This window comes from Apostichopus japonicus, chromosome 17 (genome assembly GCF_037975245.1).
Source record: "Apostichopus japonicus isolate 1M-3 chromosome 17, ASM3797524v1, whole genome shotgun sequence".
NCBI classification, from domain to species: Eukaryota; Metazoa; Echinodermata; class Holothuroidea; order Aspidochirotida; family Stichopodidae; genus Apostichopus; species Apostichopus japonicus.
This window is the reverse complement of record NC_092577.1, coordinates 24,682,821-24,699,308: the sequence shown is the minus strand read 5'-3', so window position 1 is coordinate 24,699,308 and position 16,488 is coordinate 24,682,821. Positions and strand designations below refer to the sequence as shown.

The window sequence follows — 16,488 nt, the reverse complement described above, 5'->3', positions numbered from 1 at the left end:
AATGAAAGCATCTCTCTGGGTGTACGTGCGGTGAATTTATGAAAGTCATCCCGTAACCCCATACAGTTAGGCCACATCAAAACAGTTATCTGGACGTTTTTATGTTATTCCTTAGTTGCATATAGCCGACGTACTAATTAGAAAAAAGATATTTTCAAAATAAAATTAGATAAAAGAATATATTTTGTTAATAACTGCCCAATGGAGCAAGTCTTGAATGCAGAACCCATGTACAGCCCCTAGCCATATCTCTTTGTATATCCATAGCTGTGGATATTCTTACAACATGGAAGTATTACCCTCACAGCGGTGAACGGTTTGTACATGGTCAGGGTATAACTTCTATTGTTTGTAGTATCATGGAGCTAAACACAGATTTAAGCTCCATGGTACAATAAACTATCTTGTCTATTGAACGTGGCACCGCTTTGATTTACACCTTCGGTAGAAAAAGCTTTTGTACTCTGCGAACTCTTTTAAGATTGTAAAGATATAACAAGCGTTACCTTTCATCCAGGGATTATAACGTGAATAGGGCCATCACACGGCGCGTGAATACAGAAATTAATCCCGACATCATGGATCGATCAATAATAGACAATGAACAGCTAATTGCCATGTCTAGCTTTGTAGTTATAGTACACGGGAAAGAATCCCGGTAGGGGCGAGGGTGGGGAGCTACAGGACCAGGGATACTGATCATGCATCCTGTATGTCGTACAGTGTGTGGAAGAGGCCACCGATGCTTCGCATGTGATACGCTGTAATTGTGGGGCTCATTTAATGGAATCAAAATGAGCCGCAAGCTTACAATTAGACCAATGTTACAGAAAATATGAAAATGTTGTTGCTGCTTTTCCATTATGAATCATTATGAATTCAATTTTCTTGCAAACAATGCGATAATTACAAACAGATCCAGGCACATACGAATATTGATGTGAGTACATTGGATAATTATTGTGTGACCGTATATGCGTTCCTTAATAAGTGTCGGGCCCATTCCAAACAAGGGAATTATCTATTTAATTTGTACATATATTTGTTTTGATATTTCCAGTAACAACTGATACCATGAAGAAACACCAATAACTAAAGATGGATCTCTTTAAAAAAAAAAATGTGTGCATTTTCTTCGCATGAGGGGAATGGAGCCCTCGTTTATATATAAATATATATATATATATGTATATATATATATATATATGTGTGTGTAGGCCTATATATAATCGAAAATCGTAATGAGTTGGAAAATCAAGAACAGTAGCCTATATATATATATATATATATATATATATATATATATATATATATATATATATATATATATATATATATATATATATATATATATATATATATATCTATATATATATATATATATATCTATATATATATATATATATATATATAGATATATATATATATATATATATCTATATAGATATATATATATATATATATCTATCTATATATATATATATATATATATATATATATATATATATAGATATATATATATATATATATATTTACCTTGCAAAACGGGAGGGACTGGGAAGGAAAGAGAAAAAAAACAATTAGTCTGTCTGGGCTTGCCATCTTAGCTTCTCATTGCTCTTTTACTACCGCCAATCAGCATCCACCTTTTTGGCGGGGAATTTGTCCACTCCGAATATCACGGATATCACCGCATAACCACAGCGCTTAGTGTCCGGGTTAACAAATCTTATTGTTGTCTAGCTCGCATTTAAAGAGTCAAATAAATTTAGAATAATCATAGCAATCGCAGAAATCAGCACGTTACACATCACTATGACTAAGGCAAGAAAATGGTGGATGGAGACCGAAACTGGGGGAGAAATCGTCATCCGAGTTCAAGGAAACACTGGTCCCGAACCTCTGAGACATAACCAGACTCCGAAAAGGAAATACAGTGGAGTCGCTAGTTGCGAACCTTACGAAAAGGATGGACAAATGTTGAAGGTGAGTTTTTTTTCTTCAAAATTCCATTTAATGTGTATATACCGCTGTGGCTCTGACTGTTTGTAACAACAAGAAAAGAGATATATATATAATAGATCAGTCTCATTAGGCAAGTCAAGATATGACGAAAATGCCCTGCGTATTATGTTACAGCAAAGTAGAAACTGTGTACTGACCATAGGTACTGACAAGCGTTAGCAAGAAAAGTTTTACGCGTTCCATGAACCATAGGGATAAGTTAGGTAATGTAGTGTGTATAAATGCGTTATCGTCTAAATTTACATTATTGCGAGTACAACCACAGATAATCTTTAGTACAACTTTTTCCGGGGTTTAAGCGTATATGAGATTGGGAGTAAGTAGCCTATCGATATCAGTGCCGATACAATATAACATAATTTAGGCCGTAATATTAAAACGATTGCTTTATTAACTCATGTTTTTAGAACCATAATGTTTACGTTTCAATGTTTCATGAAGTGGCTACGTTCACCTGTGGCATTTCAACTCAATATCCTATGCTATTATTAATGTAGTACTAGTTCTGGTGATACTAACATTATAAATGTAGTGACAAAGGCTACTTCTTTATCGACAATATCTTAGCCTATACCACCACTCGTTATCTATAACCTGTAGGCTGTACCCCTATTACAGGGGTCTAAAACAGTTAGAGTATCGCAGGAGTCAGTTAGGAGAGGGGTTGGGGAGGGTAATTAGTTGATGTATGTTTAGTGTACGTCAGTTAAACCCTAGAGGTGGGTTAATTCGTTTTGGTTTAGTAACATGGTTTTCAAATTTAGCACTAATTAAATTAATTTTGCCTTGTATAGGCCTATCTAGCGTTTCCCTAATTTGCTACACACTGTTGAGGAAATTTTTCTTATAGGGATAAAGACCAATAGGGATAAGTTAGGTAATGAAGTGTGTATAAATGCTTTATCGTCTAAATTTACATGATTGCGAGAACAACCACAGATAATCTTTAGTACAACTTTTTCCGGGGTTAGGCGTATATGAGATTGGGAGTAAGTAGCCTATTGATACCAGTGCCGATACAATATAACATAATTTAGGGCGTAATATTAATACGATTGCTTTATTAACTCATGTTTTTAGAACCATAATGTTTACGTTTCAATGTTTCATGAAGTTGCTACGTTCACCTGTGCTATTTCAACTCAATATCCTATGCTATTATTAATGTAGTATAGTAAAGGCTTCATAATTGACGCACCCCCGTAATTGACGCACCTTCAATTATTACTAGCAACGATATAGAGGGCAACCTAAACTTTTTGCAGTCAAGCAGAATTACATATTTTCATGAATTTTAATCCATTTCAGCTATTTGCTGACCAAATTGTGGTATTTTTTACCCTTTTAACACCCTCCCCCCAGTTTAACACATATTTTTGACATTTGGAAATCTTACAGTACTCCCTAAAAATAACCAAAATTACTTCAATATGATACCACTACTCTCTGGGACCTGACCTGTCTAAGCTTAGAGGTTCAGAGCATAGCAAACAGCATCCAAAGTCAATGGATGTATACTTAGGCCTACACTACAGTTAGGTTATCGACGAATGTGTCAATTTAGGGGTATGAAAGAACTTGACACAGCAGACATTTTGTGGTCAAATTCTTCTCAATTGTACGTTGCGTAGGCACAGAACAATAAATATTTTGAGATCATTACATTTCTGATGAACTACACATATGAAAAGTGCATGCAGTTGAGTGATTTTGATTTTATGTTGACCGACATCGTCAATCCAATCCTTAAGTGCGTCAATTATGAGCCCACCATGCTACTAGTGCTGGTGATACTGTTATTAAACACTAGAGGTGGGTTAATTTGTTTTGGTTTAGTAATGTGGTTTTCAAATTTAGCACTAATTAAATTAATTTTGCCTTGTATAGGCCTATCTAGCGTTTCCCTAATTTGCTACACACTGTTGAGGAAATTTTTCTTATAGGGATAAAGACCATAGGGATAAGTTAGGTAATGAAGTGTGTATAAATGCGTTATCGTCTAAATTTACATTATTGTGAGTACAACCACAGATTATCTTTAGAACAACTTTTTCCGGGGTTAGGTGACATGAGATTGGGAGTAAGTAGCCTATTGATACCAGTGCCAATACAATATAACATAATTTAGGCCGTAATATTAATACGATTGCTTTATTAACTCATGTTTTTAGAATCATAATGTTTACGTTTCAATGTTTCACTAAGTTGCTACGTTCACCTGTGCCATTTCAACTCAATATCCTATGCTATTATTAATGTAGTACTAGTGCTGGTGATACTGTTATGTAGTGACAAAGGCTACTTCTTTATCGACAATATCTTAGCCTACAGTATACCACCACTCGTTATCTATAACCTGTAGGCTGTACCCCTATTACAGGGGTCTGAAACAGTTAGAGTATCGCAGGAGTCAGTTGGGAGAGGGGATGGGGGGGGGGGGTAATTAGTTGATGTATGTTTAGTGTACGCCAGTTAAATACTAGAGGTGCTTCAATTTGTTTTGGTTTAGTAGCGTGGTGGGCTAACTAAATTAATTTTGCCTTGCATAGGCCTATATAGCGTTCCCTAATTTGCTACACACCGTTGAGGAAATTTTTCTTACTTTGTCATTCAGTCATTATGTTTGTGCATTCAGGATGTCTCAGAACAATTTGAAGAATTAAGACCACCAAGATAGCACTTTGAGAACTTCTAACAATTTATAGCATACAGTCTGTCAGAGTTTTTTATAAACAATTAAACCAACTTTTTGAAATATAGCCACTACAGGTTGATTTGTGTAGACGACCTGTAGCCTGCATGCAAGTGGGGGTGTGGGAGGTCATGGATTGGTAAATTAACATCCCTACGTACTTCTAGCAATTTTTTTTATTGTTCATAAGACTGATGATGACCAAAACATGGTGAGGAGGCTAAAGCCCTCCCCGCTCCCCCCCCCCCCCCCTCTGGATCTATCTACCAGTCCCTGAGTATGGCTAATTACACACAATCAACTAGAATAGTTTTTAACACGTTCACATTTCTTTTCAGATTTTCTTCACGGATAGAATTGACAATCCACGAGCCTTTCAACTGAATGCCTTCTCCTGGAATTCTTCTGAATTTTCACGTCAGTTTCAACCCCTCCTCTCAAATAAGAATAAATTTAGTGAAAAGCTGAATGACTTGGTAGGGTCATTGCAATCTTCCTACACCATCGTTCAAGTTCATAGAGAAGATGATACGGTAGTGAATCCGATGTCTACTTTTGAGTGGGAACTTTCAGGAAGTGAGGTCCCAGAGATAGGGGACTCAGTAGTACATAGGTGAGTATCCACACATGAAGAATAGAATTAATGTAGACTTTTAACAAAATTATCTGATATTAATGTGCAATTCAAACCATTTAATGATTACTATACATTAGGATCCATGTAGGCTTGCAATTTGATTAATCAGTTTTATTACCACGCCCTGGGGAAAATTTACCTCGCTGTGACATTCGGTCATCTTTTATCCTCATAAAATGTCTACATGGCACCCTTTGTATGTATACACAACTTAGGGCAAATTATTGTCAGCTTTTGCCACGCTGGTGTATGATTTGTCATTGGCAGGACAGATACTACTATACAGCTAGCACAGACTGTTTCAAGTCTCCTCAAACCTGGTGTGTTAACTAAGGGCATTTGCATACTTATTAAGTAGATCTGATAGTTAGGAAGGGTCACATGACCCTGTATTAACCAATCACAGGGGCAGATTGTAAATAACCCATAAATAGGGGTTGTAGAAATGTGAATAATCTGTCACAATCACAGGTGTTGTAATGTATAATATTGATGGTTCTTTTACAGCACTCCAGCTAGAGCACCCACTAGACAGACAAAGAGAACAAATAGTGCTTCCATTGATGACCTCCCTGTTTTGTTTAAGAAGAAAAAGTTGGAGATGTCTGCAGATCTCAAAATCATAGAAGAAGTGAAGGAAGCGTACTTGGGTAAGTTTCCCCAAACTTCAACATGGCCTGACGCACCAGAGGAATTTGTATTTAAACAGTTGTCAAGTGCAATTTTTCCTTTACATCAATTTCCATGACAATACTGCTGAGGTCAAAATAAGCAGTTTTTTTTTAAGGTAAGAGGTCGTGCACTTGCATGGACAATAAACTGTTTACATTCCTGTCTAATTCGCCGTGTTACTGTTTGCAACCTGTATGGAAAAAATTCCTGTGAGGGAAAATAACCTGAGAGATCTCAGCAAGTTGCTCATTTAGTCAGGAGGAATAACAAGGTTTTAGGGCTGTTAATACAAAATGATATGTGCAATTGACTGCCAGGGTATGTGTCTCTTATGCTCCAGAGTTTTTATTTTTCAAATCACAAAAGTTTCCTTCTAACTTAATTTATTCAGGTTCTGCCAGAATCCAAACAGCCCATCTGACGTTAGGCATCCAGCTGAGAGAAATTCGGGAGGCTTTTGTGACTGAGCTGATGGACAAGATGGTTGAGTTTCCTGGGCATTTTTATCAACCTCTCTGTGTCATCATCGACACCCTTGATGACATCACTCATTTTAAGGAAACAAATGTAAGTCACCATATCAAAGTGTATGGACACATTTGATGAGTCCATACTAAGTTTGACCAGTTATTGATTAAATTATAAACAAAGACTTACAAATCACAATTCAACAAACCAAATCATTGCTGTAATTGTTTTGACATTATTTTGTTCTTCAACAGGCAAATGGTTTCCATTACAAAGTTATTGGAGGCTGTCACAACTATTCTGCTGCTGAGCGACTCAGTCAGATGTACCCTGGTCAAGATGTTTTCAAGACTAGACTGTGCTCTATTTACAGCAACACATTGAGTGAAGAGGCTATCCTTTGGCTTGCAAACAGACACAATAAAGTGGGAGAATTTAGACACAGCATGTCATTAAAGGAAAAGGTAATTTATCAGTTGAGTTTTGATGACCTTTTAACAGTTTCTAATGACCCTGTGACTCGCCAATTTTGTGAATCCCAACCAATTTTTAGGCAAGACTCTGGGCTTGTTTTCTGCAGATTGCACGTTCAAGTGTTCAAGTCCTGGGGTGGTCATTGTGGTTGTTCTTGTCCCTACCTGGATGTCCATACAAGTGTGTACTTTTCTATTAATTCACATTGTTCTGTTCCTCTGTCTTACAGATACAGCTCTGTCGGAATATTTTTGAGACATCTGGGATGGAGAATGAGCAGTGGCGTACTACTGTGACGGCAATTTTTAGTCCAGTAAGTCTTGCTGGCAAATTTACCTTACTGTTTCTAACATACGTAGGACACTAGAAAAGCTTCTATACACTGTTTTGTTTAATTAATTTCGATATATAAATCTATTAATATATTTATATATCAAATTTCCAGTCAGCACAAGTTAGTGCACAATTGAATTCTTGTTGTGCTTGTTATTTCCCTATTTATGACAAGTTTGGTGATTTTGTGTGGATCATGCTCTTTCATATGTGTTTTTTTCGGTGAAAAAAAAAACAATTTTTGCATTTTCAGTGCATTTTTTCAGTGAAATTGATGAGATAGATATTGAATTGTTATTGAAAGTCATGATGGGCAGAGTGGCCAAGACTCTGGTGCTTGTTATCTGGGTTTACAAATGTCCACTTGTGATATGACTTGCATTTGTTTGTTATGCAGGAAGAAACAAAGGGTGTTATCAAGCTTTTGATAAAGCTTGCAACACTGGAGGAAGAGACATATCATCTGCTCCAGGAGGTTCTATGTCAACATGCTAACGGTAGACTAAAGGGGCAGAACCTGTCATACAAAGACATAACAAATGGTCCAGATATGAAACCCTATGTTTTGGTATCGCTGCCATCACTGCCATCAACTGCTGCTAAACAGGTGCTGTCAGAGGTCAGGGATGGTACAATGACTCTACCAGATTTACAGAAGGAGACAAAATTACTGGTGAAGTTGCAGTCAGTCCAGAGGATGTTTGTAGACCTAATGGGTATAAAGAGCTGGGAAGAGGCTACGCAGCAGTATCCAAGGGCAGCAACCAGGGAGGCCTTGGAGCATTTTTGCAGATTCAACCTGCGGTCAACACCTCCTGAGTTGAAGTCTTTCTGCCAGCAGCTGAAGCTAGAAGCCAGCATGGAACTTCAGTGTTTTAAAAGCATCAATGGAGCTGTTTGCTATCCACTGCTGTGTGATGCCCGGGAACTGGATAGTGAGACACTGCTGGAAGAAGTTCCATGTTTTACTGGAGCAACCTTGGTCATCTTGGACAAACCACAGGTAACATTTAGTATACATATGGTTTCAATTTGAGCAGTATTTGCAGATAAGACTAAATTGTTGCAATGGTGCTTCTCCAAGCTTAGGTTGGAGATTGGAGGCTTGGACTGATCTTGTAAGTGGTATGTACATGTAATGTTTTGCGTTCAAGAAGCCTATTGCTTTTGTTGGCGGTCAGATATCATTTGCTGTCAGCAGGGGTTAAAAGGAAACCTTGTAAACAGATATCTCAAGAATGGAAGCTTGGAAAGATCTCATATTTGGTGTGTATAGTGTTTCACTTTGAGAAAAAAAAAGCCTTATGTTTTTTCGTAGGTCCTTTGGGTCAGATTGTGGAAACCTTTTAAATACAACATATTAAGAAGGAGGGCAAGTTGAGAGATCACAGACAACTACATCAAAGATAAATGTTTTGTTGTATGACTATCAATAATGCTCATTGCTTAAGCCTTGTGATCCACCTCCCCACTATTAAAACTGTAATTAGGAGAGATTAATTATAATATTTCCCTTTTTTATATTCTGTTTTTCTTGTTCTAGGATTGGCAATGGACAGATGTAAAGACACTTGCCAATGCAATTACATCTGTCAATATACACTATGGTATAGACAACTTCACGCTTGCAGTGATAAGCCCTGTGCGAGACATGTGTGATGTAGAAAAGGCCATTGTGGAAACCAGGCATTTTAATGAGCCTGTATCAGCATTCTACATGGTGGATGACCATAGTAATAGTAAGTATATTTTACATGCAGCTTTTGAATTATTTAAACAAGCTGCTCCTCTGTAGCCAGTAACTTTCTGCTTCAAAAATAAAAAAGAAAGAAATTCTGTTGATGCAAATTCTGCTAAATACTGTTATTTTGTTAGGATGATTGCAACTAGCTATGTTGTTTGAAAATTTTTCAGACTATTCCTTCAAATTGGCATGTTGTGCAACATGCGAGAAATTTTGTGTTAACAAGGTGACTTCTGTATTTATGGATTTTTACCAGCTGTACTCCTCCAACGAATATGTGTGATCATATTTCCTAGTTTCAATCTTAGAATTTACTGCTTGAAAGAAAATATCGTGCAAAGGCTTTAGGTTACCATATTTTTCCCATTAACACGGATAGCTTTGTTTGTTCGGCAGGCAATCAAAATCAACTCATTGACTGTGTTGGGTCCATTACAATTGCAATGAGGGGGCTGAAGAGGCCAGTTTCCTGGAAAGCTGGACATCACCGCAATTGTATTATAGTACAGAAGGACCTTGCATTTTTTCATGACGGTGTCCCTATTGACAAAAATCAGAAGCCTATTGGACTATTCCAGGAATTGGTTTCTGCACTCACTTATCCCAAGGAATGGATTTTGGATGTGTGCAGTGGCACAGGTAATATTGACCTCTATTTACATTGCAACTTACACTTGTTGTGTTTGCCAATTGACAGGAAGTATTATGATACATATGAATAAGGAAGTTTAATTTTGATTTATTTGTTTATTGTTTTTTCAGGTACTGGATGCTTAGCAGCCCTCAAAGAAGGCAGAAATGTTGTTGGATTGGAGAGCAACAAGAAGATGCTAGAAGCCATCACTATGCGGCTCAGCACCCAAATCTGTGAAGTTGGACCAAAGGACAATGAGATAGCAGAAGATGAGGACAGTGTTGATGAGGACAATGTAGAAACACTAAACCTCACATTGTCTACTGGTGTATGAAGCCTTTGTCCTTGTGTACCATGCCCAAGTATATAACAGAATTGAGTTTATGTCTTTCTATGGTTCATTAGCAATAATTTAAAACAGTATTAACTTTTTTGCCTTTTTATGGTTCATTAGCTTTAGACTTCTGGTGATCTTAGTGCAAATAATCTAAATCAGTATTAACCGTTTTTGCCTTTGAAGGGTTCACTAGCGAACCTCTCATAGACTTCTGGTGATCTTAGTGCAAATAATCTAAATCATTATTAACTTTTTTGCCTTTGAAGGGTTCACTAGCGAACCTCTCATAGACTTCTGGTGAACTTAGTGCAAATAATGTAAATCATTATTAACTTCTTTGCCTTTGAAGGGTTCACTAGCGAACCTCTCATAGACTTCTGGTGAACTTGATGCAAATAATCTAAATCAGTATTAACTTCTTTGCCTTTGAAGGGTTCACTAGCGAACCTCTCATAGACTTCTGGTGAACTAAGTGCAAATAATCTAAATCAGTATTGACTATTTTGCCTTTGAAGGGTTCACTAGCGAACCTCTCATAGACTTCTGGTGATCTTAGTGCAAATAATCTAAATCAGTATTGACTATTTTGCCTTTGAAGGGTTCACTAGCGAACCTCTCATAGACTTCTGGTGAACTTGATGCAAATAATCTATATCAGTATTAACTTTTTTGCCTTTGAAGGGTTCACTAGCGAACCTCTCATAGACTTCTGGTGAACTTAGTGCAAATAATCTAAATCAGTATTGACTATTTTGCCTTTGAAGGGTTCACTAGCGAACCTCTCGAAGACTTCTGGTGAACTTAGTGCAAATATTCTAAATCAGTATTAACTTTTTTGCCTTTGAAGGGTTCACTAGCGAACCTCTCATAGACTTCTGGTGATCTTAGTGCAAATAATCTAAATCAGTATTGACTATTTTGCCTTTGAAGGGTTCACTAGCGAACCTCTCATAGACTTCTGGTGAACTTGATGCAAATAATCTATATCAGTATTAACTTTTTTGCCTTTGAAGGGTTCACTAGCGAACCTCTCATAGACTTCTGGTGAACTTAGTGCAAATAATCTAAATCAGTATTGACTATTTTGCCTTTGAAGGGTTCACTAGCGAACCTCTCGAAGACTTCTGGTGAACTTAGTGCAAATATTCTAAATCAGTATTAACTTTTTTGCCTTTGAAGGGTTCACTAGCGAACCTCTCATAGACTTCTGGTGAACTTAGTGCAAATAATCTAAATCAGTATTGACTATTTTGCCTTTGAAGGGTTCACTAGCGAACCTCTCATAGACTTCTGGTGAACTTGATGCAAATAATCTATATCAGTATTAACTTTTTTGCCTTTGAAGGGTTCACTAGCGAACCTCTCATAGACTTCTGGTGATCTTAGTGCAAGTAATTTAAAACAATATTAACTTTTTTGCCTTTGAAGGGTTCACTAGCGAACCTCTCATAGACGTCTGGTGAACCGTGCAAGTAATTTAAAACGATATTAACTTTTTAAAAGTATTAATTAATGCAAATAACCTAATACAAAATTGAGTTTGGTGCCTTCGAAGTGAACCTCCGTCTCCTGTACTTACTCAAATAAGTTATAACAGATTTTAGTTTTGTGCCTTTTGATCGACTGTGAAGGGTGCACCAGACCCAGCTGAAAGCTTTGCTATTTATTGTAATATATTTTTAAATTACGATTTCATCATTTAGCAAATTTCTTGCTATCAAGTCAGAATTGAACAATTTAAGTGGAGTTCATCTTTGATGTCATTATTTCATAAATACATATCTTTCAGGGTGTACTGATCCCTTGAAATGAATTATTCCTTGTTGTGTTACATATGTCTGTGGGAATGTGTATAATTTCATCACTAAATTATGACAGGCCACCACATTTGTGACTACATGCTTCAATTAAAGAATTTAAGACAAAAAGTTACACAAAAATGTGTCTAGTGAACAACATATGTGTTCGTCTTGTTAAATCTGCTGGTTTCACTGATGTTAGCCTTCCCAATTGACAATACTTGAAAATAATGTTGATACAAGTGTACATTACATAGCTACATGTTACGATCTTAACGTTTCATATTTTTACCTCTGTATAATCATTGTTGTAATTTATTGAGTGTGTTGTTTTTTAATGAAATACACTGGTTGATAGTCAACATTTAATTTCACTGTTTTTATCTGAGTAATTTCTTGTTTTTGTTGATAATTCTTCTTTTCAGTGTATAAAAGTGACAATCGTCTTATTGCAAATATTTGAAAGTATTTGCAACTACGTTCTTCTAATTTCTTACTTAAAACTGTGTAACTTTCACTAATCTATTTGGAAAAAAATATGCTTTTAAGTTGAAAGATTCAGTAAGGATCAATTAAGTAGAACAATGATCGTTGCGTGCTGCGTGTAACGATGAAGTTTCCTACATTGGGATGGAAGAGTATCAGGGAGTGTAGGATTGAGTGAGAAATTAAATGACGGTGTAACTGAGAAATTACCAAAAATCTTAGTGATAAAATCATTATTGCTTACTCTTTGCTGATTTAGCATTAGAATAAGTGTCTCTAATCATTAGATATTACTTTCACAAACGAGGTTCGGTTGGGGGGATACTAGACGGATTGACGGGGAGGAAGATTGGGAGCCAGTGGCGGAGCTAGGGGTATTGGTCAGAGGGGCGAGAATGGTCTGTATGGGCGCTTTGGACTTTATCTAAGCCGAGCGCCACCAAAGGTTGGCGCAGGGCGTACATAAATCTTTTGAGTAAAGATACTCCTATATCGCCGGAAATGACCCTTTAGGTATAGGTGTCATCGCCAACCAAATGTCACAAATGTCAATAGGTAGATGAGAGCGCAATAAAAAAGTCAACAATCGCGAATAAGTAAAGAGTGGTGAAAAGCTGAAAGGGCGCCAGCTTTTCATTTGAGTCCGCCCCCCCCCCCTCTGACTGTATGGACGCTCCGCCACTGCCTGTTATGACATTAGAAACAAAGACTGATATGAGATGAGTGTGGCATATACCTACTCAGGACTGATAACAGTATTACATTGCATGTTCTAGCCTTTTGACATCGTATGAATCTAGCAGACAACGTACAGGTACCGTCTGGTACCATTATCCGTTTTCAGTGCTATTTAGGAGTTGTAGGACAAAATCCCCCAGACAATATCCCCCTGACCCATACAAAAGCCTGCCTGCAACAACCAGGGATGGCCCAGGTGTGACAGGCAAGGCATGGGGCATTGCACTGGTTAGGGTACCGGTCAGGGGATTGGTCAGGGTACCAGTGAGGGTACTGGCGAGCGTAACTGTGAGGGCTCCTGTTAGGGTACCTGTGAGGGTACCAGTCAAGGTACTGGTCATATGACTGGTCGGGGTACCGGTCGAGGTACCTGCCGGGGTACTGGCCGGGGTACAGTCCAGGGTACTGGTCAGGTGGGGGGAACCGGTGGGGGTAACTGTCAGGCTCACTATTAGGGTACCGGTCGGGGTATGGCCGAGGTACTGGTCCGGGAACCACTGAGAGTACCATTGAGAGTACCAATGGAGATACCGGTGAGGGTACCAGATGACGGTACCAGATGACGGTACCGGATGACGATACCGGGACCACGGGGACCGGGATGACGCATTTTTGTAAAGAATTGATGGGATTTTTTATACCTTGGGGAGATTTTGGCTTGGGGAGATTTTGGCCAGGTTGATTTTGTCCTAGGGGGATTTTGTCTGGGGGGTTTTGTCCTGTCACCCTATTAATTAGCATTGGACCAAAAACAGTATTAATGTCAGCATGAACCAAACGTTAAAGAAAGCTCAAATGTTGTTTGTCCATCTTTAACATCCATGTTGGAACCATGGAAATAGTTGAAAATTGTCAGCACTGAGGCAAGTCATTTTGATATGTTACAGACATTTTGATATGTTACCATTGGGTAAAGCCTGTTCAGGGAATGATGACAGAATACTATACACTGAAAGCCACATTTTTAAAGCAAAACAATTATGGCTCAGGAACTAATGGTGTACTGGCAGTTTTAACTAAAATCGACAGTGAATATTACATGAATTGCATCCGAATATAATTGAAGTAATGTATAAATGCATGAGCAGTTGTAACTGTTGACTGTATGTTAAATTTTCTTCACTCCTCAGAGGAATACTGCTACAATCAGTCAAACAACGAACAATTTTCAATTGATGAGAAATACAACAAAAAGTGTCCCTTTCTGTACCCTACTGTACAGTATACTGTCTTGCTGACCCAAAACATAAACAGAGATATAGGCAGTGAATGTGATTGCTTAAAATTCATACAAAATTGTTGATGATTTGTTTTTTCAACTTCTACCCACAAATCTGGCTTATTACCAAACACATACAGTAGTGGATCATGATATTAAAAGATCATGATATTAAAATATCATGATATTAAAAGACGAGACACAATAAAAATTCTACAATCATATTCAAGCAGTGGATTGCATTTTCAATCCCAATTTATATTTTCCACAAGATTTATTTCACATAAACCAGGATACTTGCACTATTTCATGACCTCAATTTACGGTTGCCGGACAAATACCCCCGGACTCATCCCCCCGGACAATCACCCCCCCGGACAAAAAACCCCGAGAACGAATACCTCCGAGGACAACTACCCCCCGGACAAATACCCCCCGGACAATCACCCCCGAGGATAAGTACCCCCCAGACAACTACCCCCGGTACAACTACCCCCGGACATACACCCACGAGGAAAAATACCCCCGAGGACAATTAACCCCACCCCCAGCAATTACCTCCGGGAAAACTCTACCCGCACAAATACACCGGCACAGATACCTCACCCAGGTTACTACCCGAACTAAACCAGAATACGCCCCAGCCCCCCCCCCCCCCACGAGTCCGTTAACCAAGCGGACCTTTAGCTGGTGAACTCCGTAGTACGAAAGCCCATTAGGGCCTGAAAGAAAATTTTTTTAATCTGGTATATCAGATTATTATTCTTATATGAAACGTTAAAGCATCTGACAATAAAAAAATGCATGTAGTAATTATACTGCGAAAGGGACCACTGGCGTAGCAAGCGGGGGACAGAGGAAATAATACCATCAGAAATGTTGGGATCGCAAAAGCGATTGTGAAAAGAACGAGCGATCAAAAACTATTTTAGTACATGGATGTGTAACTGATTGCTCCGATGTGCATCCAAGGGCATTTCGAAAAATGAGATATATGCAGGCCCATACGCCGGGGGGGGGGTCGAATGGTTCGGACGACCATCATATAAATAAATATTGAAAATAAAGGGGCCACCCCTCCCCTATAAGACTCCTCACACAGGATACAGATCAGTATCGTGAATCCGACCCCCATGGCGAAATCATGCGTGCGTGTCTGATTTACAAACAGAGTGGAAATTGGGAAATGGTGACGGTCGTGGGGAGGAGTATAAGGGAAAAGCGCATTTTGCACGTAATGCGAAGAACGCGTATTGTATGTAGAATGTATGTAGATCTAGATCTCATTTGAGAATAACGTTACATGCCAGTGATATCAACAAAAAAAAAAAACACATGACAAAGTTCTCCTATCCCCAGTCTCTTTTCGCTCCAACAACAGCGAATAATTGTGGAACAGTGGCACTCCAGGCTTCTGTGAATATTGAGTTTAAATGAGAGTTAAAGATTGCAATAGAAAGTAAGAATGCATATGATGTCATGCATGTATTACAAGTTGCAAGTCTGATTTAATCATTTTTATGACAACTGATGTCTCTAACTTTGTTTGTTTAGCCTACCTTCTCTTTGTATTTCAACATGACGTCATATGACCGTAAGATCGGACACGATAATACGGCTGAAAAAAAATTTGCGTTTCGTGCGTAATCGAGCTTGTGCCGCAGTCGAAATTTATGGGCTTTAAAGACTAACCCTAATCGACCCTACGAACCCTACAACCCCAATCCTACCAGTCCTAGGTACTTCCCTGCCTATAAGCAGATACAGTATCGGTATTTTGTAGCAACTAAGATTAAAAATATAACATTGTTAATAACATAACATTTTACATAGGAAGCTTTATTGCACATGCCTCAATTTGTTTCTATTGGTGCGTCCAGGGAGTAGCAGTTCCATGGAGCGACGTCGCGCAAGTAATTTTGTGTGTATAACGAATTTACATATACCAGACTTGCGTGTATACTAATTTTGTGTTTATATACCGGGGCCCCTTGTCGACTTGTCTCGTTTGTGATTTAATCTTCCTTGGAGTTTCGCACAGAGCTCAGAGTACAAGAGAGGTATGGCGGGCCATCAGTCTGAAATCATGGGAGATCGACTTATACCGATTTAAATCGACATATACCAGTTTCCTTCGACTTATACCAGTTTCCAGCAGCTGGAATTGACTTCTAGCGATTTAAATCGACATATACCAGTTTCATTCTACATATCATCGATTTAAATCGAC

The 16,488-nt window shown here is 38.2% G+C and overlaps 1 protein-coding gene across 4 annotated transcripts; it reads left to right on the top strand.

Moving 5' to 3' along the window:
- The first annotated feature begins 1,540 nt into the window (after positions 1 to 1,540).
- On the top strand, positions 1,541 to 10,808 carry LOC139984866 (uncharacterized). 4 transcript variants are annotated; one of them, XM_071998971.1, is made up of 10 exons: positions 1,541 to 1,986; positions 5,056 to 5,330; positions 5,862 to 6,004; positions 6,418 to 6,593; positions 6,749 to 6,958; positions 7,198 to 7,281; positions 7,699 to 8,304; positions 8,845 to 9,040; positions 9,442 to 9,684; positions 9,808 to 10,808. In XM_071998971.1, exons 1-10 carry the CDS (start codon positions 1,816 to 1,818, stop codon positions 10,011 to 10,013), a joined length of 2,310 nt encoding a protein of 769 aa, XP_071855072.1. In that variant the 5' UTR covers positions 1,541 to 1,815; the 3' UTR covers positions 10,014 to 10,808. The 4 variants fall into 4 exon arrangements, with proteins under 4 accessions (XP_071855072.1, XP_071855076.1, XP_071855075.1 ...); XM_071998975.1 differs by having other exon boundaries at positions 1,852 to 2,341; positions 9,808 to 10,807; XM_071998974.1 differs by having other exon boundaries at positions 1,852 to 3,014; positions 9,808 to 10,807.
- The last annotated feature ends 5,680 nt before the right edge of the window (positions 10,809 to 16,488 follow it).

Coding starts and splice junctions, on each gene's coding strand:
- LOC139984866 (XM_071998971.1), top strand. CDS start 1,816: ATGACTAAGGCAAGAAAATGGTGGATGGAGACCGAAACTGGGGGAGAA. Junction 8,305..8,844: donor TCATCTTGGACAAACCACAG/GTAACATTTAGT, acceptor TTCTTGTTCTAG/GATTGGCAATGGACAGATGT. Junction 9,685..9,807: donor GGATGTGTGCAGTGGCACAG/GTAATATTGACC, acceptor TTGTTTTTTCAG/GTACTGGATGCTTAGCAGCC.